General features: G+C 28.1%; 1 protein-coding gene across 5 annotated transcripts; it reads left to right on the top strand.

The window, feature by feature from the left end:
* Positions 1-24,822, top strand: LOC112639984 (sterol O-acyltransferase 1-like). 5 transcript variants are annotated; one of them, XM_025415586.1, is made up of 7 exons: positions 1-156; positions 21,585-21,755; positions 22,541-22,689; positions 22,975-23,114; positions 23,323-23,486; positions 23,827-24,100; positions 24,190-24,822. In XM_025415586.1, exons 2-7 carry the CDS (start codon positions 21,595-21,597, stop codon positions 24,607-24,609), a joined length of 1,308 nt encoding a protein of 435 aa, XP_025271371.1. In that variant the 5' UTR covers positions 1-156; positions 21,585-21,594; the 3' UTR covers positions 24,610-24,822. The 5 variants fall into 5 exon arrangements, with proteins under 5 accessions (XP_025271371.1, XP_025271372.1, XP_025271374.1 ...); XM_025415587.1 differs by having other exon boundaries at positions 1-134; positions 24,190-24,609; XM_025415589.1 differs by having other exon boundaries at positions 1-125; positions 24,190-24,609.
* The last annotated feature ends 1,538 nt before the right edge of the window (positions 24,823-26,360 follow it).

Raw genomic sequence — 26,360 nt, forward strand, 5'->3', positions numbered from 1 at the left:
TCTGATGCGAACGTTCGAGCGAGTTAGTCAAGTTATATTTAGTCGTTGACGTGAGAATTCTTGTTTGTCGCCGCTATCGAGACCGAGCAGAGGACGAGGCCGAGGACCATCCCCAGCAGGAAGAGGTGTTATCGGTGAAGTTGCCCATCTTCCCTTGTAAGCCACGTACGCGATTTAGTCCGCGTGCCGGCCGTTCTGCCGCCGTCGCCATTTTTCGTGTTTCGCGACCGCTCGAGCCTTTTGCTGAGCCGTCGATATTTTGCGTATTTTCGGGCGACCGGAGGCAAGCGACCGAGGAAAGGACCATCGTAACGTCGGCGTTAGATTGATAAGGCAACGTTCGTCTTTCTCCGGGTTTCGAGTGTTCTTTACGCGTAGCTATCGACCGCCGAATATCGACCGCGTGCGCGAAGGATCGCGAAAGCGAATACCGCCCGTGCTGTCGTACCGCTGTCGTTGCCGCGTGGAATATTCCGTAATGTATCTCAGGATTTTTGATGTCTGATTGCGTGTATGTCGTCGTCAATTGTTAAGAGTGCGTATGAGCGTTTATGGTATTTTATTGTAGTGTGAGCGTGAAAGTATTTGCGTCTTTGTCACGCTTATTACGCCGCCGAATAGAGCGTAATAAAGGCTAATAGAATATTTGCGTCTTCGTCGCGTTTATTACGCCGTCGAATAGCGCGTAATAAGCGATAATTTGTATCTGCCGAATTGGTCGCGGTGCGAAATAATCGCCAAAGTATTGAGAGTGAAATCTGAGCGGCTTACGCGGAAGAAAGAGGCGAAACGTCGGCGGAGAAAAATCTCCGTCCGCCGTCGGCTATCGAAATCTGAGAATATCGTTCGCCTGTCGCATGCGTGATCCGTCTTCGCAAAAGTATTAAGTATTTTCGCTTTATGGTTACTTATGCTGTCGAATTATTAAGCTGTCGTTTTGTATTGCGAACTGGGAAATTGCGGGGAAAAGTCCGTAGAGATAAATTGTCGATTTGGTTGTCGAAATTGCGATACTCTTTTGAGTGAATATTATCCGCGAATATTTTCGTGCCGAAAATCCCTTGCATTCTGTAAAGTTTCGCTCAGTCCAGCGAACTCCGGCCATAAAAACGGGCTCGGATAGATAACAGGATCGTCTTAGCGCTCTCGTTTTGGTTGTCGATTTCGAGCAGATATTTGCTCAGAATACCGTCGTATTATTCGTGCCAGGATTAATTGTATATTGTATATTTCGCTTTCGTATTTCGTCCGAATTTATTGTGAACCGTCGTTTCAACTTGATTTGTATGATTCGTTCTCGTTTATAGTGGAAATCGTAGTGAACCAATGTCTCTGTAAGGAATTATTAATCTCTGTTGAATTATCGCTTCTTATTGATTGCTGATTTATTGTTTAATATCGATCCATTTCTTATTATTGATTTATTATTATTCACTCGTATTGTTATTTTATTTTTCTAGTAATAAATTTGTTATCTTTCTTTGCTAAATTCGCGTAATTTATTTAAGTATCAGTCTCTCGTGGAAGTCGATTACCATCTTGGTCTGTAGTGTGTCGTCTTAGTGAAATCTCGCATAATCAATTAACTTTCTCCCAAAACCCCTCCCCTCTACCGTTAGGCGAGCTAGTCGGCCCGTGGCAAAGCAGGCTATCGTTTTTTTAGCGTCTTTCGGCTTTTCGCGAAAACTGGTGCGTGAAAGACCGCATCTGGCGCCCAACCTATCGAGGTATCGAGACGGCCTCCGCTCCGCCGCGGCTCGCGCGAGAACGTCCTCCATCCCTGTTCCTCAGAGCGCGAGTATATTAATTTCGTTATTTTTTTTGACGGCGTTTTCGCTCCCCCGCGCACGCTCCCATCCGACATCTCGAGGAGTGTCGCGAATTATTTCAATTAATTGAAGAAACGTCGCAAAAATTTGACCAAATTTTTGCGACGTTTCTTCAACTTTATTTTATTTTATATTAAGCTTTATTTTATATTTTTTATCTGTTGTTAAATTCAAAAGATGGTGATTAACTTTATTTTATATTCTTTATCTGTTGTTAAATTCAAAAGATGGTGATTAACTTGATCAAATTTTAATCCTATGTATCTATGTATCCTATGTATCTAGAACTGTAAAAGGAAACTTGTGTAAGGTAACAAATACAAATTTATTATCATTTTGAATATTAATATAGTAAAAAATTTTGAAGAAAGCTTATATTTTTATGCAATACAATTTAGTTTTATGAATTTACACATGAATGTATCAGATTTATAGACATAATAATATGTCTATGATCGGGTAATTTTCATATACTTAAAATGATATACCAACCCAAAAATACTTGCAATGATCAAGTCATTTATCACATTAATATAAGAACAATAATTTCGCACAAAGAGAGCATATATACATGTTAAAATACTATAGTTAAACTCATGTTTCATCCAGTATGTCACTCCAGAAGTCAATATTATAAAGAATAGGAACCATCCTGTGATGAGACACATTGATTTTTGTATAGCTTGTGATAATCTGTTATTGTTCCAACATTTCGCAATGTACTATCGACAATATCGAGCTTTTTCAAACAATTTCTAAATTTCTGTCACAAAGAGACAATGTAGTAGACCAAAATAATTAATATTTACAGTTAATTTAATAATTTTATATATGGTGGATATTATATAATTAATAATATAGCTTATCTAATTAATTGTAGTTAATAACTCTTTTTTAAGAAAGAATTGAAGGATGCTAATTATTTTTGTATATCTTTTTATACTTTATACATATATGTATATGTATGTATATACTTTATATATATATGTATATGTATATATATATATATATTGTATATACAGAACAGGCTATTTTAATCTACGCACTGAAATATCTCAAAATCCATAAGTTTAAGCCAAAAATGTTTTAGACAAAAGTTGTATGACTTGAAGGGGGACATAAAATGGTGCTATTAGTTTGACTTTGAAGAGTCACCTGAAGGGTGATCCACACGTGAAAGTCATCTCCAACTTTTTAAATGGGATATCCTATATACTTTTGCATATTCTTATAGCTTGCCTCAAGAGCTTTCCAAAACATTATAATTAAGTTAGCTTTTATTAAGTACTTTTCGATTCATGAGGCTTGAAATCATTTTTTAATTTTACATAAACTGTAAAATATCTTGTAAAATATTCATTTTTCGATTATCTTACCTGAATACTTTTATATACAAAATAATGAGAGGAATCAATTGGTGTAAAGAAAACACATAATTGTTTCGAAGAAAAAATATGTAATTGGCAATTAACAATTACATATTTCTTCTTAAAAACTACTGTGCGTTTTCTTTCCACCAATTGATTCCTCTCATTATTTTGTACATAAAAGCATTAAAGTAAAATAATACAAAAATGAATATTTTACTACATATTTTATGGTTTATGTAAAATTAAAAAATTATTTCAGGCCTTATAATTCGGAAAATACTCCATCAAAAAATACTTTATTATAGAGTTTTGAAAAGCTCTCGAGATAAGCTATATGAATAAGTAATAAAAAATAGGGGGTTCCATTAAAAAAATTGAAGGTGGCCTTCATGTGACCTTCAAACAACTTTCCAAGATAAAAACAATGATACCATCTTATGTCCCCCTTCAAGCCATATAACTTTTGTCTGAAACATTTTTTCCTACAATCAAAATTAAAAAAGTTATTCGGGGTAATCGATTAAAATGGGACACCCTGTATAATTACATATATTGAGGCTGTAGTTCCGAATAGCTGTTACTTTCGATTGGGTTGAAATTTTGCAGAGACCTTTTTCTCAACGATATAAGAAAATTGTCCAAGGGATTTTTAGCACATCGGCACCGTTCCGTTCCCACCTCCCCTCAAAGGTAAAAAAATTTTACTCTGTATCTTCGAAAATATCGATTTTAGAGAAAAAAGTTTCGAATAAAAGTTGAAGCTCTTGAAAAGATCTATAAAAGAGGTTATATACATTTTTTTCGTAAACTCGTTATTTTGGGTACTAAATTAGAAAATAGTGCGCGCGCGCGTGCGTACACACACGCAGGGGCTGCAAGAGGGCCTTCGGCCCCTCTGCCGCACCACCCCGCCGATAGGTAAGGTGGACTTCACTTTACAACTTACAGCATGTGTCTATTGTGGCAAAATGAGGTCCACCTTGCCTACTGGCGCGGAAAATGAGAGCCAAAGGCTCCCTTGCATCGCCCGCATGTGCGCGCGCGCGCGCGCGCGTGTGTGTGTGTGTGTGTGTGTGTGTGTGTGTGTGTGTGTGTGTGTGTGTGTGTGTGTGTGTGTATTCCATATCACAGACATGGGTTGGGACATGGGGGAAAGGGACGAAACCCACTGCGTCTGCGCATGTACTATAGAAAATGTTAAATAGATCAGTAGAATGTAAACAAACTTCATATACATATACAGGGTGTCCCAAAAGTCCCGGTCGAATATTTTATAAACTATGCACTTTAGAAAGAAATGTTTCAGACAAAAGTTGTATGGCTTGAAGAGGGCCATCAGATAAAGGCAATGATTTGACATAGGAGAATCATTTGAAAGTCACGTGAAGATCACCGTCAATTTCTTAAATGGAACTTTCTATTTTTTATTAAATATTCTGGTAGCTCACGTCGAGAGCTTTCCAAAACACTATAATTAAGTTAGTTTTCATTAAGTCTTTCCGAATTATGAGGCTTGAAATCATTTCTTAATTTTACATAAACCGTAAAATATCTTGTAAAATATTCATTCTTCGATTCTTACCTTAATACTTTTATGTACAAAATAATGAAAGGAATCAATTGGTGTAAAGAAAAAATATAGTTGTTTTTAAGAAAAAAATATGTAATTTGCAATTAACAATTACATATTTTTTTTTAAACAACTATGTGTTTTCTTTATACCAAGATATCTAGATGGAAAAATAATGATTACATTACACCAGCATCGTACCGCTCTTTATCATTCAGTGAAGGTATCCTCCCGCGCGCTTATAGTTTACCGAAAATGTACAAAAGTTGCCCGTTTAGATTGATCGTATCGTGCGTTAATACTCCCCTTTACTAGTTAGCATTGTTTTTACACAAAATTATGATCAAGGGCTTCCCCACGGCTAACAGCAATATCGAAAATAGTTTTGAATTAGTTAACAGACTAAGGAACGTACATTTAGAAGAAAATTACAAACTTATTTCTCTTGACGTTGTATTATTATTCATTAACATTCCTTTAGATCTCGCCATGGAATGTATTTCAAATAGATAGGACTATATTAAAGAATACACGGACCTTCCCAAACTAAAGTTTTTACTAGAGGTGAGATTTGTATTAAATTCCACCTACTTTACATTTAATAGCACATATTATCGTCAATTATTTGGCACTCCGATGGGTTCTCCTCTGTCTCCAATTATATAGCTAACATAGTTATGCAAAATTTAGAAAGTAGAGCCTTGAATACAATTAATTTTACACCACCATTCTACTTCAGATATGTTGACGACATTATCACCGCTTGTCCATTCAATCTTGTCGACCACGTACTAACTATATTTAATTCATTTAACCCTAGACTACAGTTCACTATTGAAATTGAAAATAATAAGACTCTGAGTTTTTTGAAAATTACCATTATATCCGAAAATAATCGATTACATTTTAATTGGTACCATAAACCAACGTACTCCAGTAGATATCTGAATTTTCACTCACAACATCCTGAGTGCCAAAAGCGAAGCACAATTTTCAGTCTGGTTGACAGAGCCTATAGGTTGTCCTAAATTTCATCGTAACGACATAATAGATATTATCCAGATTCTGCTTAATAATGGGTATCCTTTAAAATTTATCTTTGACAACATTAATTTGAGACTTCGTTATCTGTTACATAATGATACAACTAATAAACTTGAAATTGAAAAGAAAATGTCTCATATTTTACAGTTCCTTTAATTCCATCCTTGACTCACAATATGAAAAACATTATTAAAGACACGGATACCGTCTTGTCATACTTTAGTCTTAACAAACTTGGTACAATAATCAAGGCCCATAAAAACGTTATTTCTAAAAACTCTCACACTAATGTCGTTTATAAGATTGAATGCGAGAATTGTGACGCAACATATGTTAGACAAACAGGCAGAAAATTAAGCACTAGGATAAATGAACACAAAAAGAATATTAATAAAAATACAACGAGATCTGTCATCACAGAACATAGATTGAATTTTAATCACGAATTTAAATGGGATGAGGTGAAGATTTTAGACAGAGAAATCTATTATTACAAAAGACTGATTTCCGAAATGATTTATATTAAACGACAACGTAACGGTTTAAATTCACAAACAGACACAGAATGCTTTTTTTTTGCTGACATATACATTTGCTGACTTAATAAATAAACTTAACAAATACATTTGCTTAAGACTTAATAAATACATTTGCTGACTTAATAAATAAACTTCCTGAGGTCATACACAGAAAAATTAATACCAGTATAATGAACGTTATTCTGTTATTTATATTCGTACCTTCGAAGAGAGAAGTAACATACAGTTTTATAAAGTTTTTCTAGTGACAGATAAATTAATATAATTCGGTCTCATCATGATATTGTAAGTTACTTTTGTCTCTTTCTTAATTTGATTTAATTATTTTAATTTTAATAATCTCTATTCTGTTCATTGTTTAAAGTCTCATTTCAAATGTAAATATTGCGAATCCATGGTTGACAATTACTTTACTTATTTTTATAGTCTGACTATTGGTCTGCGGTTTGACAAATGTCCATTAGAACCACACAAAATTTAGGCCTATTAACCTAAACTTGTAAGATCCGTTTCATTCATGGATATAACCGTAAGATGATCTCCCTACCGTTTTACTGCGAATTAAAATTCATTAAATATGTTTACTGCGTACAGCATTTGCTTACTTTCCGAGAATTAACATGCGCTGAAGATGACTTAAATATAAGTCGAAACGTCCGCTCTTAAATTGTCTAAACATCTATATATTATTAAAACTAAATTTTCAACCTATTAATGTTCACTATTATTTAATTCGTATAATTCGCGACTAATAATGATCTCTAGCTCTCTATGCCTGTCTGAATGATTTTAATTTATTAATTAAGAGAGCATTACTACTATTTAATAAATATTTTACTAGATATTTTATAGTTTATGTAAAATTAAGATATTATTTTAAGCCTCACAAATCGAAAAGTATTCAATGAAAAAATACTTTATTATAGTGTTTTGGAAAGCTTTCGACATAAGCTATAAGAATATGCAATAAAAATTAGGTGGGTTCCATTTAAGAAATTAAAGCTGTCGTTGACCTGACCTTAACGATGCCAAGGTCAAACCAATGACACCATCTTATGTTCCCTTCAAAACCAACAATTTACAATTTACAATTTACAATTTTCTGTGCAAGATCTGTGCAAAATTGCAACCCAATTGGAGATAACAGCTATTCAGAACTTTATCGCGTTGTTATCTCGAATTATTTTTTATAATAGATGAAACATTATATTTCTTTATGACAATTTGTTTTTGCTAAACTGATAAATATTACTTAAGACTTCTGTAGCTACGTTAAACATCTAAAATGGTTACGTATATAATCAAAATTGCTCATTATTAGTATACAATTAATTAACAATGCTTCATCATACATATCTTATCATAATAAATTCCGAATACAATTGACAATAATGTTATCAAAATGTCTAATCCAAGGCATATATGATATTTGATATTATGATGTTCATTATTAAAGTAAGATATTATTATATAGATATTATTATATAGATTTAAATAAGAAGAAATAAATTGACCAAAATAGCAGTATACAGGGTGGGGAAAAAGTATGGAAGCAAACAATTATTTCCGAAACTATTCATTTTTCGACAAAATGTCTTAGACATAATTTTTATGGTATGAAAAGATGTATTATGTGGCATAGACGACATAACCTTGAAATGACCGTTACGAGCTGCATACAAATAACGTAAAAAATTTCAAATGGAACTCGTCAGTTTTTGTTACAGATTCTTGTAGCTGATGTCGAAACGTTTACAAAACACTGCATATGAGCCCCATTCCCTTAAAAACACTCCCAGTTACGAAACAATTGTGATACAAACAATTTGTATGCACATTGACATTGCTTACTGATTTCACATTATGACGTTCAGTTGCGTCCACTAATAACATGTAATTGTACCTGTTGTCATATGACAACAGATACAATTACATGTTATTAGTGTTGTTATATGACAACACTAATATAGTACATAACAGGTACAATTACATGTTATTAGTGGACGCAACTGAACGTCATGATGTGAAATCAGTAAGCAATGTCAATGTGCATACAAATTGTTTGTATCACAATTGTTTCGTAACTGGGAGTGTTTTTAAAGGAATGGGGCTCATATGCAGTGTTTTGTAAACGTTTCGACATCAGCTACAAGAATCTGTAACAAAAACTGACGAGTTCCATTTGAAATTTTTTATGTTATTTGTATGCAGCTCGTAAGGGTCATTTCAAGGTCATGCCGTCTATGCCACATAATACATCTTTTCATACCATAAAAATTATGTCTAAGACATTTTGTCGAAAAATGAATAGTTTCGGAAATAATTGTTTGCTTCCATACTTTTTCCCCACCCTGTATATAGGAAACTAAACTATACTTTTCGACAACCGACAGGAAATTCGATAATACTTAAACCGGACACATAATTGATTATCAAGAGCGATATTAAAACTGTTCGAATGCTTTTAGTCATCATGTATATTGTTTCGATTTCAAACTGCATTTCATTTGCGGATTGGTTGTTCTAACTTCATTTTATAATTATAATTTCAATTAGAGCACTTACAATTATTGAAATATAATCGATCTGTTTATATGCAATAAATTTACAAACAATACAGATAATGTTGTGTCTTCTTTTTAGATAAAATACAAACATAATTATATTCATTACATATTCATAACAGAAATAAGAATAGTGTTCTTAATATACTTTTTCTTTTTATCTCTTTATATTTTATCTTTTTATACAATACTATGATACATATTAAAAAATTTTATCAAATAAAAAATGATGGTATCTATTTGAATCAATAACCAATTTGTTTTTTAACGTATAATAATGTTTTAAAAGTTAATATGTATATGTATATTATTAGAAGGTTATATATATATATATATAATAGATATAATATATATATATATATATATATATATATAATAATATATATAACAAAATTATAAATAATCGTAAATTGGTGCTTTTCTTTATATTGATATTACGTGATTATTCTATTAAATATTAACTTTATACATAAAATTAATTTTATGCAAAGAATAAATAATTCTTGTGACAACGAATAAGAAGATGAAGATATATCTGATATAAATATAAAGATGTGATTTTTATTTGCAATGTCCCCTAAAGCAATAGCAAATATTTCAATTTAATACAATATATGATAAATATTACCTACTTAAAAAAATTTGTATTACATATCAATTATTTTAGGCCAATGTCCATTTAGATTTTTATGTAATATATTATTTTAATTTAACTTATTCGTATTAATCTGTGTATTAATAATAACTACGACAGTTATGACAGACGTGATAAACTGAAAAGTTAAGAAATCAGTATTTTATTTAATATTTATGGATTTAACTATTGTATATTATATAATATATATTACATAATAATATAATTTTTGTTAATAATGTTGATGAATTATTTCTTGACATTTATTGAAATTTTTCATTTTTATTTCTTAATACAAGAATTTGCACCATATATATTATCATTACATGTACTTAAAAATATTATAAAATTCATCGACATCTTAATAATATTAATAAATAATATTAATGGAAAAATTACTGATAGGATAATGCATATAGGAAATGTATATAAGATATTTTTCATCATAGTATGAGAAAAATTGTATCTCTTGGTAAAATATATGGAAAATTTTAAGATATTTTACAAAAATAATTTTAAGAAAAAACTAGAAAAAGATGTGTATGGCCTGTGTACATGTGTAATTGATCTTTTATCACACAATAACTTTTTGCAACATTAAAATAAATTTTTCCAATTCCAGAAAAAATTGAGATTTCTTAAAACTATTTAGAGGAAAATGGTTTGTATATTACATTCTAAGTATTACTTGTGTCAATACTTCTTGAAATCATTTACACATTGTATCATTACAATTTAATTGTTATCATTTTTGTTAAATATTAGCTTACTTATGTATTGTATTAATAACACTACAACGGTCGTAATTGATGAGGTGAACTAAAAATATTATTTCTCTTTTTAACTAATTATTGTGTATTTAATTGTATATCTAATTATTCGTGAAAAATAATTACGCTGGTAATAAACATTTTACAACGTACCCCGTAAAGAAATTTGTAACCATACTGGAAAAGTCCAATTCCATAGAATCTAACTGGCACTTGAGTTATTTGCAATAGAAACTGTGATATCTATATTAATATAAAAAAATCTTTAATAAACTTTTAATATATATATTTATAAATTTTTATTTTTTCTCAAATTTAAATTATGATTGATTTTAATAACATTGAATACGTTAATATTAAAACTTACATTTTCCCGAATTTCAATATTAGAAGTAGAATAAGATATTTTGTTTATTAAATTTCCTGTTGCATTTGCCTAAAGTCGAAATAAAATGATTCATTTAATTCAAAAAAGTCATGGATAATATTTCATATTATTTAATAATTAGATAATTGAAAGAAAATTTATATAAATACATTTAAATGCAGAATTAATACCTTAGTGCAAACTATTTCGCATACATAATTAATGATGAAGAGTTTCCAACTGTTATAGCAAAGCCAGATTATTATTATAATAATGTATAGTATTTTATTAGATTTGATATAATTATTGATAAGTATCATACTGAAAAGTTCACATAAATTGACCGTTAACCAAAAAAAGTTAGATCCTATTTGGAAAGTCATATGTGCTCCAAATATCGAATCTATCTCCCGAGATATTTTACGTAATTCCAAATGAAGATGCCTACAGACAAATCACAGTATTAAATTTTATTGCTTAAAAAAACTACAATTAATAGGATTTACATTAATTTTCTTACAATACGATCCATATCAACCATTCATTATTTAAAGTTTGTGAATATTTATGCTGGAGTATGGAATTTTCCCAAACTCGTTTTATTTCATGTCTATTATCTTTTATTAAATCCAAAAGACATTGATTAACTTGATCAAACTTTAATCCTATGTACCTAGAAATGTAAAAGAAAATTAATAAGTAAGGTAACAAATATGTAAATTTATTATCACATTTTGAATGCTATATTAAGAAATTTCAAGGAACACTATTAATTTTATGCATTACAGTACAGTTTTATGAATTTATACATGATCGTGTCAAAATAATTTTCGTACACATAAAAAGATGTACCAACCCAAAAATACTTGCAATAATCAAGTCATTGATCATGTTAATATAAAAACAATAATTTACAATAACAAAGATGACACATGATGTTAAAACATCATAATTGAACTCCTTTTTCAAACAATGTGCCTCTCCATAGATCAATATTAGACTCATGAGAAGCCATCCTATGATGAGACATACTATTTTTTTGTACAATTTGTGATAATCTGTCGTTGTTCCGACATTCCGTAATGTATTATCGATAATATCGAGCTTCTTCAAACAATTTCTAAATTTCTGTCACAAACAGACAATGTGGTGGACAAATGATTAATATTTACAATTAATTTGATAATTTTATGTATGGCGGATTTTATATAATTAATAATGTAACTTATTTAATGTAGTTAATAGCTATTTTTCGAAAAAGAATTGTAAAGTATGTCAATTTATATATTTTCTTATACTAATAATTATAATAATTAGTATTTATAATTAGTTGCATAATTTCATGTATAATCAATAAAATACATCTGATAATATAACTTATTAATATAACTAAAATAGCTACAATTTTTTTCAAAAAAGAATTACAAGATGTATATGTTAATTTTATACATTTTCTTACATTTTATATGCAACTAATTATTAAATTAATAAATTATTATTAAATATTAAAAAGAGAAATTTTTATCAATAATTTATAGTATTAGTATAATACATGTACCTAGAATATTGCGTATCTTTATGATAATTTGTTTTACTAAAAGGATAAGTGTTATTTAAAACTTTTGTAATTACTTTAAATATCAAAAATAGTCATATACACAATGAAAATTGCTTATTATTAATACATAAATAATTAACGATTCTTTATCATACATACCTTATCATAATACACTCCGAATACAATTGACAATAATATCATTAAAATATCTAGACCAATGCCTATTTGGTAGATGATAGTATAATGTTCATTCTTAAAGTAATATATTACTGCAGAGTTAAATAAGAAGAAATAAATTGACCAAAATAGCAGCATATACAAGAGACTGAACCATATTCTCGAATAACCTACAGGAAATTCGATAATTCTTAAACCAGAGACATAACTGATTATCAAGAGTGGTTTTAATACTGTTCGAATGCTTTTAGTCATCATGTATACTGTTTCGATTTCGAAATGCATTTCATTTACGGACTAGTTGTGCTAGCTTCATTATATGATTATAATCTTCGTAATTTCAATTAAGGCATTTACAATTATTGAAATATAGATCTGTTTAGATACAATATTTAAACAGTTTATATGCAATATTTATTTAAACAGTTCGGATAATGAATGATGTAATCTTCTTTTTAGATAGAATGTAAAAACATAATTATATTCAATGCATACTTATAACAGAAATATGAATATTTTTCTTAACACTTTTACTTTTTATCTCTTTATACAATGCTATATATTGAAAAATATTATCAAATAATGAATGATAGTGTCTATTTTAATCAATATGTATTTTAATCAATAACCAATTTGTTTGTAACGTATAATAATGTTTTAAAAGAATTTATGTTATATTTAAAAGAATTTATATTACACATCAATTATTTTAGGTCAATATCCATTTAAGATTTTTTATATATTATGTTATTTTTACAATTTATTTAATATATTTTTATCAATTTGAGACTGTCAATATAACTGCAACAGTCATGACAAATGTGATAAACTGTAAAAATAAAAAATAGTATTTTTTTAAATATTTGTAGATTTAATATGCATATAATCAAAATTATTTATTATATGCAATTAATTAATTGCAATGCCTTATCATACGTACCTTATCATGATACACTCCGAATTGAAATAATGTTATCAAAATGTCTAATCTAATGCATATATGGTGTTCGGCATTATAATGTTTATTACAAAGTGAGATATTATTATAGATTTAAATAAGGAGAAATAAATTGATCAAAATATCAGCACATATAGGAAACTAAACTATACTCTTCGACAACCGACAGAAAATTCGACAATAATTAAACTAGATACATAACTAGATACGTAACTAATTATCAAAAGCGGTGTTAAAACTGTTCGAATACTTTTAAACATTGTGCATACTGTTTCGATTTCGAACTGCATTTCATTTGTAGACTGTTGATTGCGCTAGTTTCATCAAATGATTATGATCTTCATAATTTCAATTAAGGCACTTATAGTTATTAAACTCTCATCGATCTGTTTCAATATAATTTATATTTTTTATATAATCTGTTTATATGCAACATATATGAACAAAAAGGATAATGAATGTTTTTCTTAGATAGATTTTAGAATATGTTAAAACAAATTATATATGCATTATGTATTCAACAAAAGTATGAAAGTACCATTCTTAATCTTTTTCTTTATTTTATACTCTTTATTTTGTGATATAATATATGCATATTGAAAAATGTTGTCAAATATAATAATAAAAAAGTGTCCATTTTAATCATTATCTGTTTTCAATTGTAATAATATTTCAAATGTATAATATTTTAAAAACAGTACAGGTATATGTATATAAGGATAAATAAGAAAAAGATTTGTATTTATATACGCGCGCCTGCATGTGTGTGTGTGTGTGTGTGTGTGTGTGTGTGTGTGTGTGTGTGTGTGTGTGTGTATGTGTGCAAGAGTTTAGTATTTAATATAAACATCTTTTTACAACATTATTAAAATATATTATTAAAACACATTTTTAGCTCCAGAATATATAGACTTTTATTTAAAATATTTAAAGTATATTTTTTTGTGTGTGTATTATAGATATATATTACATTCTGAGTATTATTTCTCAACGCTTCTTGAAGTTAATTACATAACATTGCATTCATTGCAAATCTTAATATGTTATATTTACACGTATAAATGTCTAAATTAGATGAAGCTCTTTTTATACGTTTCCTGCTGCATAACTTATATGCACTTGATATATTTTAATTTAATATATTAAAAGTGTTAATTGATCATATTTAAATTCATTAATTTAATATATTAAAAATATATAGGTTTCAAATTAATGGTACATTACAATAGAGTGCTTGTTTGAAATTTATAAAAATATATTTATATTTTTTACAAAGAAATACACATTATATATTTTTTCTTATTCTAAATAACCTTATCAGTTTATATCTAACTTTGGAATTAAAATTAAATGATTATTAGAGAGAAATAGAAAAATTAAAGTTAGAAAAATAAAACAAAATATTAAAAAAAAATAAAATGTTCATAAGATAAATTTTTTTAAATAAAAGACTATATAAAATTAAAAATTTTATTTATATTTACATGCATATTAGAACATAAATGTTAAATAGATAATGATTTATTTTACATCTTTAATATGTAAAGAACAGATCATTTTCGTTTATTCGCCGAATATGTCCAACTTATAATTTTGATTTAATATCTGAAATTCCTCTATTGAGGTTATATCAGAAATTAAATAGAAGTGATATTTTTAATTTTATCTGTCGTCTTCTGCAAGCTTTATATAATTCTCATGACTAAAACTTAGATACGAGAAAAATAACGCACCGTAACGGTAAACAAACGAACTAGCGATTACTGATTTTGCAGTGAAATTTTACTTCCACTGACTATAATTAATAAGATATAAAATAAAGTAACAAAAAATAAGCGTTTCTACTAGAATTCAATAAAATACTGATTCTTAGTGATCTTATTCATATATTTGTTTATTGTTATCATATATGACAAGAATAAAATATTTAATAAATTATTTGTAAATTTATTAGAAGTAAGCATTACTTTAAAAAATTAAAGCAGTATAATTTATAATATTAATATTATTAGAAATTTATATAATAATATTATATAATCATATTATTAGAAATATCAAGACCCTAACAGCACATGTAGATACTGAGAATGTTCGAAGAATATCGCAAAAGTACAATGCATATATTCTCAGAACATTCGAGATACATACTATGATATATTAAGTATATACTAAGAATGCTCTAATGTCCGCCTATTTTGGTTAATAGTAAATACTGAGAATATCTTGTAGTATAATTCATATATGTAATATAAATACTTTTGATAAATGCCATAAACACGCACACACTATTTCTCATTTTAATTTCAAATAATCTTTTTAATATTGTGAATCCAAACCAAGAATCCCGAACAACTAAATTACTAAACAAATTTTAAATTAAGTCAGCTTATTATAAATTAAAATGACTAAAAAGAAAAAAGAAGAAACTTTAGAACTCATGTTAAGTACCAGTCCTTTATGTCCATTTCACCAAAATTAAACTACGAGTTTGGTAGCGCGCGTAGCGGCAAAATGAGGAAACACATGCAATATTATAGAATATCCGGAAAATATATGAGAAAGAATATACTAATACGCGAGATATTCAAAGTATATTCTGAGAATATATGAAAAATAATATACAACAAGAGATGTTATGGGATTATTCTCAATATATTATATCTGTAATGTATATTTACAGTATAAGTATAGAATATTCGAATGATATCATGTGCTGTTAGGGGAGACACGGTAGTGTCTTGTGCTAAGTCCCGCGTAAGCAACAAGACACTTCGTGTATTTTTACGCGATTCGGATAGTTGGAGATATTCGAGATTATCATATTGAAATAATCGCTGAACGGATCGAGTTCTTACTAGGCTTAATTGATAGCTTGAGTTTAATTTATATAAGAAAAATGTCTTTATTTTTGCTCTGTGCATCGTGAACAGCAATATTATGATCCAAAGTCGAAATATGAAAAATTTTCATTAAGAAACGTCTCCTTGGTCAACGCTCAAGTCCCAATGCGCAAACATACAAAGTTGTACGATTGACGCATTCGACGTAAGATTGCGCTAGCGGCGCTCCGTGATGTTAAAACTACTATATATACAGGGTGTCCTAGGCCGGTATTCATAGTCCGATCTTATATTTGAGATCGTCTTAAGTTCGAGCTTGAAATGCTACGCAGCTATTTGATTGGTTGAAGGAGGTCTTAAGTTAACCTCGGACCAGACTTAAGACGATCTTAAATATAAGATCGGACTATGAATACCGGCCATAGACCACCCGTACACTCCTTTTCTTTCAAAAACTAAGCATTTTAGAGAAAAACGTTTTCGACAAAAATTGTATGGTTTTGAGGGGAACATAAGATAGTGTCATTGGTTTGACCTTGGATGGCATCGTTAAGGTCAGGTCAAGGACACCTTTAATTTCTTAAATGGAACCACCTATTTTTATTGCACATTCTTATAGCTTATGTCGAGAGCTTTCCAAAACACTATAATAAAATATTTTTTCATTGAGTACTTTTCGATTTATGAGGCTTAAAATAATATCTTAATTTTACATAACTATCTAAAAATCTCAAAATATCTAATAAAATATTTATTTTACGATTATCTTACATTAATACTTTTATGTACAAAATAATGAGAGAAATCAATTGGTGTTAAAAAAACACATAATTGTTCCGAAGAAAAAATATGTAATTTGCAATTAACAATTACATATTTTTTCTTAAAAACAACTCTGTGTTTTTTTTTACACCAATTGATTTCTCTCATTATTTTGTACATAAAAGTATTAAGGTAAGATACTCGAAAAATAAATATTTTACTAGGTATTTTATAGTTTATGTAAAATTAAGATATTATTTTAAGCCTCATAAATCGAAAAATACTCAATGAAAAAATATTTTATTACAGTGTTTTGGAAAGCTCTCGACATAAACTATAAGAATATGTAATAAAAAATAGGTGGTTCCATTTAAGAAATTAAAGGTGTCCTCGACCTAACCTTAACGATGCTATCCAAGGTCAAACCAATGACACCATTTTATGTTCCCCTCAAAACCATACAATTTTTGTCGAAAACGTTTTTCTCTAAAATGCTTAGTTTTTGAAAGAAAAGGAGTGTACGGTTTCTAATGATATATTGATTTGTAGTTATCCGTATTTTTGCAATAAGAATAGCAAAGAAGTTTGAAGGATCTGAATATCTATATAGTAAGCAAAGAGGACCGTCGAATTTTAATGAAATATGACGGAGGTAGTGTCGGGTTCTTTGTTCATTTATTTAAAGATGTTTAATATATAGTACAAAAAAGAGTGATATCCCTAAAAAAATTACCCTTTTAAAAAAAAGGTAAAAAAAGGTGCTAAGTCCGCGTAAAAAACAGTATATGTATTTGCAAAATAGTGTATTATTAACTGTAAAAAACTACTGTATTGTATATCCTACAAAAATAATGATATTAAAAAAATTGCGCTAAGTGAAAATAAAAACTTATAAAAATACTTTAATCAAAAAAAGTTATACAAAATAGTTGTTTTAATTTTCTACATTATATCCTAGAAAAATAATGATATCCAAACGCTAATTGAAAATAAAAACTTAAAATATTTTAACTAAGAAAAATTGTACAAAATAATTGTTTTAATTTCCTACAAATAATATTAAAAAGTTGCGCCAACTGAATAAAAATTTTCACTATAAAATATACATATTTCCTTTTTATTTTCAATATTAAAAAAAAAATGATATTAAATGAATTGTAATATATCTATTATAAAAAATCTATTATAAAAATATCTATTATAAAAATATTATAAAAAAAAAAGTTGAAAATATGAACAATCATATACATTGCAATAATCATATGTATATATCCTGAAAAGTTTAATTAAAAAAAAAAAAGAAAATGATAATACAAAATACAAAATTAAAAATTAATAAAAAAATTAAAAATTAGAAATTAATAAAAAAATAAAAATTTATATAAAAATTAAAAATTAACAGATAAAAAAATTTTAGTTAAAAAACTTAGCGCTGCTACGCTGAATAAATGTGCTAATATGCTAATGAAAGTAGCAGCGCTAAGTTTTTTAACTAAAATTTTTTTATATGTATTAATTTTTAATTTTTATATAAATTTTTATTTTTATTAAATTCTAATAATTTTTAATTTTTTTTATTAATGTTTAATTTTGTATTTTGTATTATCATTTTTTTTTTTTTTTTTTAATTAAACTCTTCAGGATATATGCCTATGATTATTGCAATGTATATGATTGTTCATATTTTCAACGATTTTTTATAATAGATATATTACAATTCATTTAATATCATTTTTCTTTTAATATTGAAAATAAAAAAGAAATATGTATATTTTATAGTGAAAATTTTTATTCAGTTGGCGCAACTTTTTAATATTATTTGTAGGAAATTAAAACAATTATTTTGTACAATTTTTCTTAGTTAAAATATTTTAAGTTTTTATTTTCAATTAGCGTAATTTTTGGATATCATTATTTTTCTAGGATATAATGTAGAAAATTAAAACAACTATTTTGTATAACTTTTTTTGGCTAAAGTATTTTTATAAGTTTTTATTTTCACTTAGCGCAATTTTTTAATATCATTATTTTTGTAAGATATACAATACAGTAGTTTTTTTACAGTTAATAATACACTATTTTGCAAATACATATACTGTTTTTTACGCGGACTTAGCACCTTTTTTTACCTTTTTTTTAAAAGGGTAATTTTTTTAGGGATATAATAAACCTAATGAAACGTTTATTTGATTTAAGTTACAAACGCTGCGTTTCGATCCAATTCGGATCCTTTTCAATGTCAAATCACGGAATAAAGTAATAAACATAAAAATAAAATAAATATATTATTTTTATGTTTATTACTTTATTCCGTGATTTGACATTAAAAAGGATCCGAATTGGATCGAAACGCAGCGTTTGTCACTTAAATCAAATAAACGTTTTACTAGGTTTATTATATTAATATAACCGTTTTTATTTTTGCATCTTTTCACCATTACGCTGGTCATTTAAGCCTTTTATGAAATTTTATTGATTTTATCCTACGGACCTTTATTTTATTTTAATAATTTAGAATCAAAATTGTTAAAATAAAATACGTGATTTGTTAGAATTTACAAAGTTATTTGTATCTCCTTGAATAATCTCCTTGAAGACTCTTGATCTCTGTCTTTCCTTCTAATGAATCGAATTTGAATTGTTAATTGAAGTGATTTGCCTTCTACATTTATTGTATAATTTTCCCATTATTTCATATTAATAAAAAATATTTTTCTTCTCACGTCTTCTTGATAATAATTATTAATTCTATATAATTATTAGCTCTATAATCGAATAAGAAATATGATTCAATAATTTTAATTCTAGATAAAAAATCTAATAAGTTGTATATATGTGTATATATATGTGTGTGTATATAAGGTTGCGTTAATAAAGATTGATCAACAACTTATTAGATTTCATTAGAATTTTATTTTTGATTATATATAAATTATAAACCATATATAATTTTTATATATAATAAGAAATATATAATTTCTCTCTTAAAAGTAATTCCCCTTTTCGTTTTTTCCATCTTACATTTTCAATTGTAGATATTTCAATAATTTATACTTTTATTTTTGTTATGATAAATTATGATCTTCGAATTCGACAACTTATTATCGTAACAACACAACTGAAAAAAGTAATCGATGAAAAACAAATATTGATTTCTGTTCAAGAATCACTTCATGAATTTAATTTTGACATGCTGGTGGGGTGACCGACAATATAAAGCCATTCAAGCGTGAAAGATGCATATAGTTGCATAGCTACTCTTATAAAATAGGTATCCAGTCCAGATCGAAAGTGAAGTGATTTAAAAATAACAGTTTGTATTTTATTGCAAATTGTTCGGATTATTCGTGTTTTCATAATTTCCAGATTAATCACAATGCAAATTATTTTGCGTTGCGATTAATCTGGAAATTATGAAAATTAACCGTTTGAGTGCGGATTTTTGTAGAAACTCGATCAAAAAATGCCAAGCGATAAGTACATTATTTAGTTTATTATATTGTTATAAGAATGCTTGTTTATAATAAATGCTGGTTTATAATTGTTTTTAAAAAATGTACATCTGAAGAGTGTTATATTACTTCAATTTCGTCTTAATTTGCCTACGATCAAACGATAAAGACACTCATCGACAAAAACTGAGCATGCAGTTACTGTGAATTTGCAGATTGATGCACTGGCATTTTTAAGCACTGGACAGAAGAAGTGCGATCGCGTCGCTTAGCATTCAAAGTTTGAGTCTCAAACTCAAATCAATTCGGAATTCGAATACAATAACAATCTGAAAATTGATCTGAAAATCCCAATTTAATTTTAGTTAGTATTCTTATAAATCTTTTGTTCGATTATAATGTTCCACGTAAAAATTGAAAACGATTTTCTCAGGTAGATTCTTCGAGGAAATTAACATCAGTTTTGTGAGTATCGTGAAAAATTCGTACCTTAAGATATATCTTAATGCAAATGGGATCTATTGCACTTGATCGAATGCGAATGTAAAAGACAAAGTTAAATTCGGATCACAAAATTGTTTTTGTTAAAAGCAGTAATCTTGAATCAGCGCGTTTGTAGAAAACTTCATCCCTATAACATACGATATATTCGCTCGTGATGATAAACGCGATTTTCCAGTTAATTATTTTTAAAAACTGTCTATCCGAATTTTTCAAAAGTTAAAGAAAGATGTTAATGAATGCGTTAGCGATCGCATCATGTCTGATATTACATTAAATATCACAGACGACAGATATGTTTTTGTCAAAACAGAGAAACTTTTCATATAACCCAGATAAATATCGCGATAAACAATGAAAGAGTTTGATATATTCGTCAGTTTTAATTCAACTAGTATCTATTAATATTCAAAATTATAAATAAAAAATATTAGCATTACCTCCTTCACATAGCATACATATTCAAAAGACATTCAGAAGATATCCCGAAGACATCGTTGGGCGATTGCACATTTTTAGAATGTCCTCTAGATGTTAAAACAGATTACGTTGTACAATCTAATATTATGTAATATTAAGCGCATATTGTGAAGCATAAAAAGCATAACAAAATTTACAAACATATTAATTATTCGCATCTTTGTCTCAGACAAATCGACATGGAACGTGTCTTACCGGAGAAGAAATTTTTAGAAAGAAATTCGCTCCTAACTGATCTCTACGAGATCACGCACATTCGCACGGTTTACAATATATTTATGGTGACTTTTATACTGCTTCTTCTCGACACCGCTGTACATGACATCATAGAGTCTGGAACGTAAGCAAAATTATTAATTTCGATGTCTAGTAGTACGTAAAATTAATGATCCACAAAATCCGTATTTAAAATAATAAATTTTTGCCTTATATATTTTGCATTTTCTAATATTAACAACATTAAACTTTTTATATGTGTATTATGATGCTGTTTAAAAACTTGGTGTGAATTTAACTTAATGGTCGGATAAATTCAAAATCGGTTCGTCTACTTTTAACGAAAATTTAAAAAATTAAAGAAAGGAATTATTGTTTATCAAAAATTTTCAACACACAGTACATATCATTTAATTAAATTAATAAATAAAATTTTATCAAATTTTAAAACATTTTTTTTTATTTAATTTTTTAGAATGAAAGAAAAAATGAAAAAATAGAAGTGTATTTAATTATGATTAAAATACTTATAGAACATTAAAATTTATTGAAAAGAATTTTATTTTTTATTTTCCATTATAAAAAATTTACTTGTTAATTGTTTGCAATTTAATTAAGACCGAGATATTAATTTTAAATTTTATCTAAAAAATATAAAAATTTGTCTTGCGATAAATTCTATAAATATATGATTACGTTAAATATATAACTTTATACATTTTTGACAAAGAATTACGGTTAATCTGAAAAACAAAGTTATCACTTTAAATAAATGACACAACAAAGGCAAAATCATTACTACCATCTAAAAGACTATTGGCATGTTAATTAAGGTATTTCCAGTTTATTACAAAATTGCAAAAAATTTCTTATTTATATTTATTTTATTACTAATTTATATTTATTTAGGTTGGTCCTCGGAACCGTCACGATATGTAACGGTTTCGCAAAATTACCGACTTGTTTGTACATTTGGTCGCTCATGCTAATCTCGACATTCGGTGTTTACGTTGCATTCAATTTCTGGTCTTCTCAACGATTACGGTATTCGTCAAAATGTAATGATTTCTTTAATTTGCTTTTTGTTGTTATGTTCGAATAAAATTAGAAAAACTTTCAAGAACAAAATAATTTAGAAAGAATTAATCGATATAAAAATTAGATATACAAATTGCTTATTTATGTAGAAAGTGATAAAATTATTGAACGGTTGTTTTACTCTGTAACGTAATATTAATAATAGTATAGCATAAAAGTGTAATATAATTAATACAATCCAATATAACCATAAGAATTATCAAATCATTTCGATTGAAATAATATTTATAATTCCATTCTTACAGCTCTGGCCCGGAAACTATGGGATTACAGTTGGCTAACAATCTTCATAATTTATCAAGTTCTTCTTATAATTATTCCAAACAGAGCGATGATTAGAGAGAATTTAGGCATAGTTTGCAATATCATCATAATTATGGAACAAGTATATAAAATTTTAGTTCTATTCAACGTTTTTTTCGATATAACATATTTTTGACACTAAAAAGACTCTATAATAATATTAGAAAAATATTATTAATATATAATATTAGAAAAATTGAATATCTTATGGATAATATTAAAAATTAAAATATGTAAATAAATGTAACAATAATTTATTTTCATTTAAAAACGGGTGTTTCTTCTTTCAGTTACGTATTATAATGAAGAATCATGCTTTCGTTAGAAGTGTGACACCTAGATTTCTCTCATACAAACCCCATAACGACGTTTCACCACCGAACGTACCACGATTTTCCCATTATTTGTATTTCCTGTTCGCGCCGACTATTATATACCGCGATGAATATCCGAGGTAAGGAATCTGTTGGCATTTTCGAAAAAAAAAACGAAATGTATTGGAGGTTTCTTTAAGAATCCTATTAATAATCTAAATTATTAATTCTGAAACTAAATTTTTCGTGTACACTTAATAATATTGCTTTTGATAGAGTTGTATATTAATATAAAATAAAAAACTTTTGAAGCATTTTAAAATATATTTAAAAAAGTATTTAGAAAAAAAATTCTTAATCTTTTCCAATAATTTTTGAACTTTTAGATCAATTACAATAAACGGTATCTCGATAATATATTACTATTTCGGCAATATTAATTGAAAAATTCAAGAATGATTCGCACGTTTTATTTATCAGGACAAAAAAAATCAGATGGATGTTTGTGTGTCAATATTTCGGCGAGGTCGTCCTGGTGATATTTTATTACACCTTCATTCTGGAGCGCTTAGTGGCGCCGGTCTTTCGAACCTTCGACACATGGCCTCTGGAATCGACGTGGTTCATCAAGATTATTATCGGAGCGAGCATTCCCGGGTTCCTCTTCTTCATGAGCTCAAACTATCTTCTGCTGCATGCGTGGATGAACGCCTGGGCCGAGATGCTGCGATTCGCCGACCGATTGTTTTATAAGGTAAATCTCAATCATACGATCGTCAAATTATCTCTAATGAAAATGTCCTGCGAGGTAGAAAAATTGTATAAACTATTCGTCGGTTGCAGGATTGGTGGAATTCCACATCCTTTCCTATGTGGAATCGTACGTGGAACGTGATAGTACACGATTGGCTCTACACGTATCTCTACAAGGACATGTATGAGATCGTGGTACCACGCAACAAGCCGTTGGCAATCTTCACTGTGTTTCTCGTATCTGGAGTTTGTCACGAATATATAGCCATGTTTGCTTTACGTTTCTTTTATCCGGTGATGTTGATCCTATTCGGCGGCCTCAACTTTGTTCTGGTGCTTAGCAACATAAGCTTCAACAACCTTACCATGTGCATGATCTGCTGCCTCAGCAATGGCATCATAATGAGCACTTACGCGATGGTATATTATACCAATTATAACTGTTTGTCCTATTCCAACTATTATGCCGACTTGCTTCTACCGCAAAGTTGGAACTGTCAGCGTGAGTGAGATTAAAAAAAAAATAAAGAAATGAAAACGAACAAAATTGAGAAAGTCAATAATAATGCACACATTTTATCGAATAAAATGATACTTCATTTTTCTCATTTGAGTGAGAAGTTCAAGTGTGGCGATAATCGATAATACGCAAACATGGAAAATCTCAATTAAAGAAATTTTATCAGACACATTAAAGTCGCATATTTCTCTATAGCTATTTTACTTATTTTATTCTTTTTCAACATTTATAAATGCAAAAATACAAAAAAACTGTATATGACAACATTTTTCGAAAATATATTTAGTTAATGCACTATGCTTCCTATTACTGATTTTATGTGGTTTTCTAAGTTCAAAGTGCCTCCCAATGATATTAATCAATGAATATGTACATTAGAGTCGATTTGCAAGTACTTTATAGTACCTACAAAAATGTGAATAATTTCTGTTACTTAAATTCCATACTTGGTTTTTGGCAAAGAATTTGGATGTCCTGGTGCGGCGGGATGGTTGCGATTAAAGAGGCCAAAAGCCCTCCTTGCAATCACCGCGTGTGTGTGTTTGTACACATACATTTGTGATATTTTTTTATTGTATTAAATTGTATATTTTTCTGTGTTCTTTGCTGCTATTTTCTATGTTTCTTGTTTCGAGAGCCATTTTTTTAATTTCAAATTTGTGTTTAGATAGTAAAAATACGTGAGAATTGGATATTCTTACCCATTATTTTATAGAGGTACGTTTTCAAAGGTTTATTGATTTTTTGCGTCTTTTTTCAATTTGCGAGTCCGACTGCCATTTTTAAGTTTCATATTCGTATTCAGGAGGTATATACATAGGAATTGGGTATTCTTACCCATTATTTCATATAGAGGTGAGTTTTCCGAAGGTTTACCCATATATTATATACAAAGTGTTATATAATTCTAGTATTAGGGTTATATATTTTTTCTTTTTCAAAAAGAAGCAAAGTTCATTTATATTTAACCTTAACTTATATTGATATCCCTAGTTAAGAGTGAATTTTGCTCTTCTCTCGATAAATGTATTCATTAATACATGTATTCATCAATTCATTAAGTTCATTAACTTATGAAACTTCTTTTATTCATAACTTTTAAATAAACAACGATCGCCGACTAAAACCTTTTGAATATTACTTGTTAGACATCATCTTGATAATATATATCATGATTAAGGTTATCCAAGGTGGCTCCCTTAAGCTATATAACCATAGATTTCCACAAAAATGTTTAAAAAATGTTTATTTAGAGAAAATCGTTAACGCCGCTAAATATAAAAATAATATGAAAATATTATATAATATTATATAATATGTAAAATATACACACACACACACACACACACACACACACACACACACACACACATATATATATATATATATATATATATATATATATACATACAGGATGATTCTAAACAAACATTTGTCTTTAAAACATCAAATATTGAATGAATTCTAAGACGATTTTTCCTCTAGTAAAATTTTTCCCGGAGTTTAGTTTTTAAACTATAAAGGAAAATAGTTCACTAATTACGGAACGAGTACGAGAGGTAGGCAGGGACGACGCGATATAGGCGATTACGAGAGACGTTAGTCGCGATAAACTGATTGCTATAAGCGACGAATGTAGCAATCAACAATAGTCTGTTTTTCTTGCCACTTGCCTGTTCTTGCTACTTACTAATATAAACTAATATCTGCATTTTTATTGATAATACATTTAATGTCTATT

Source organism: Camponotus floridanus, unplaced genomic scaffold (genome assembly GCF_003227725.1).
Source record: "Camponotus floridanus strain SB8 unplaced genomic scaffold, Cflo_v7.5 scaffold123, whole genome shotgun sequence".
Taxonomy (NCBI): Eukaryota; Metazoa; Arthropoda; class Insecta; order Hymenoptera; family Formicidae; genus Camponotus; species Camponotus floridanus.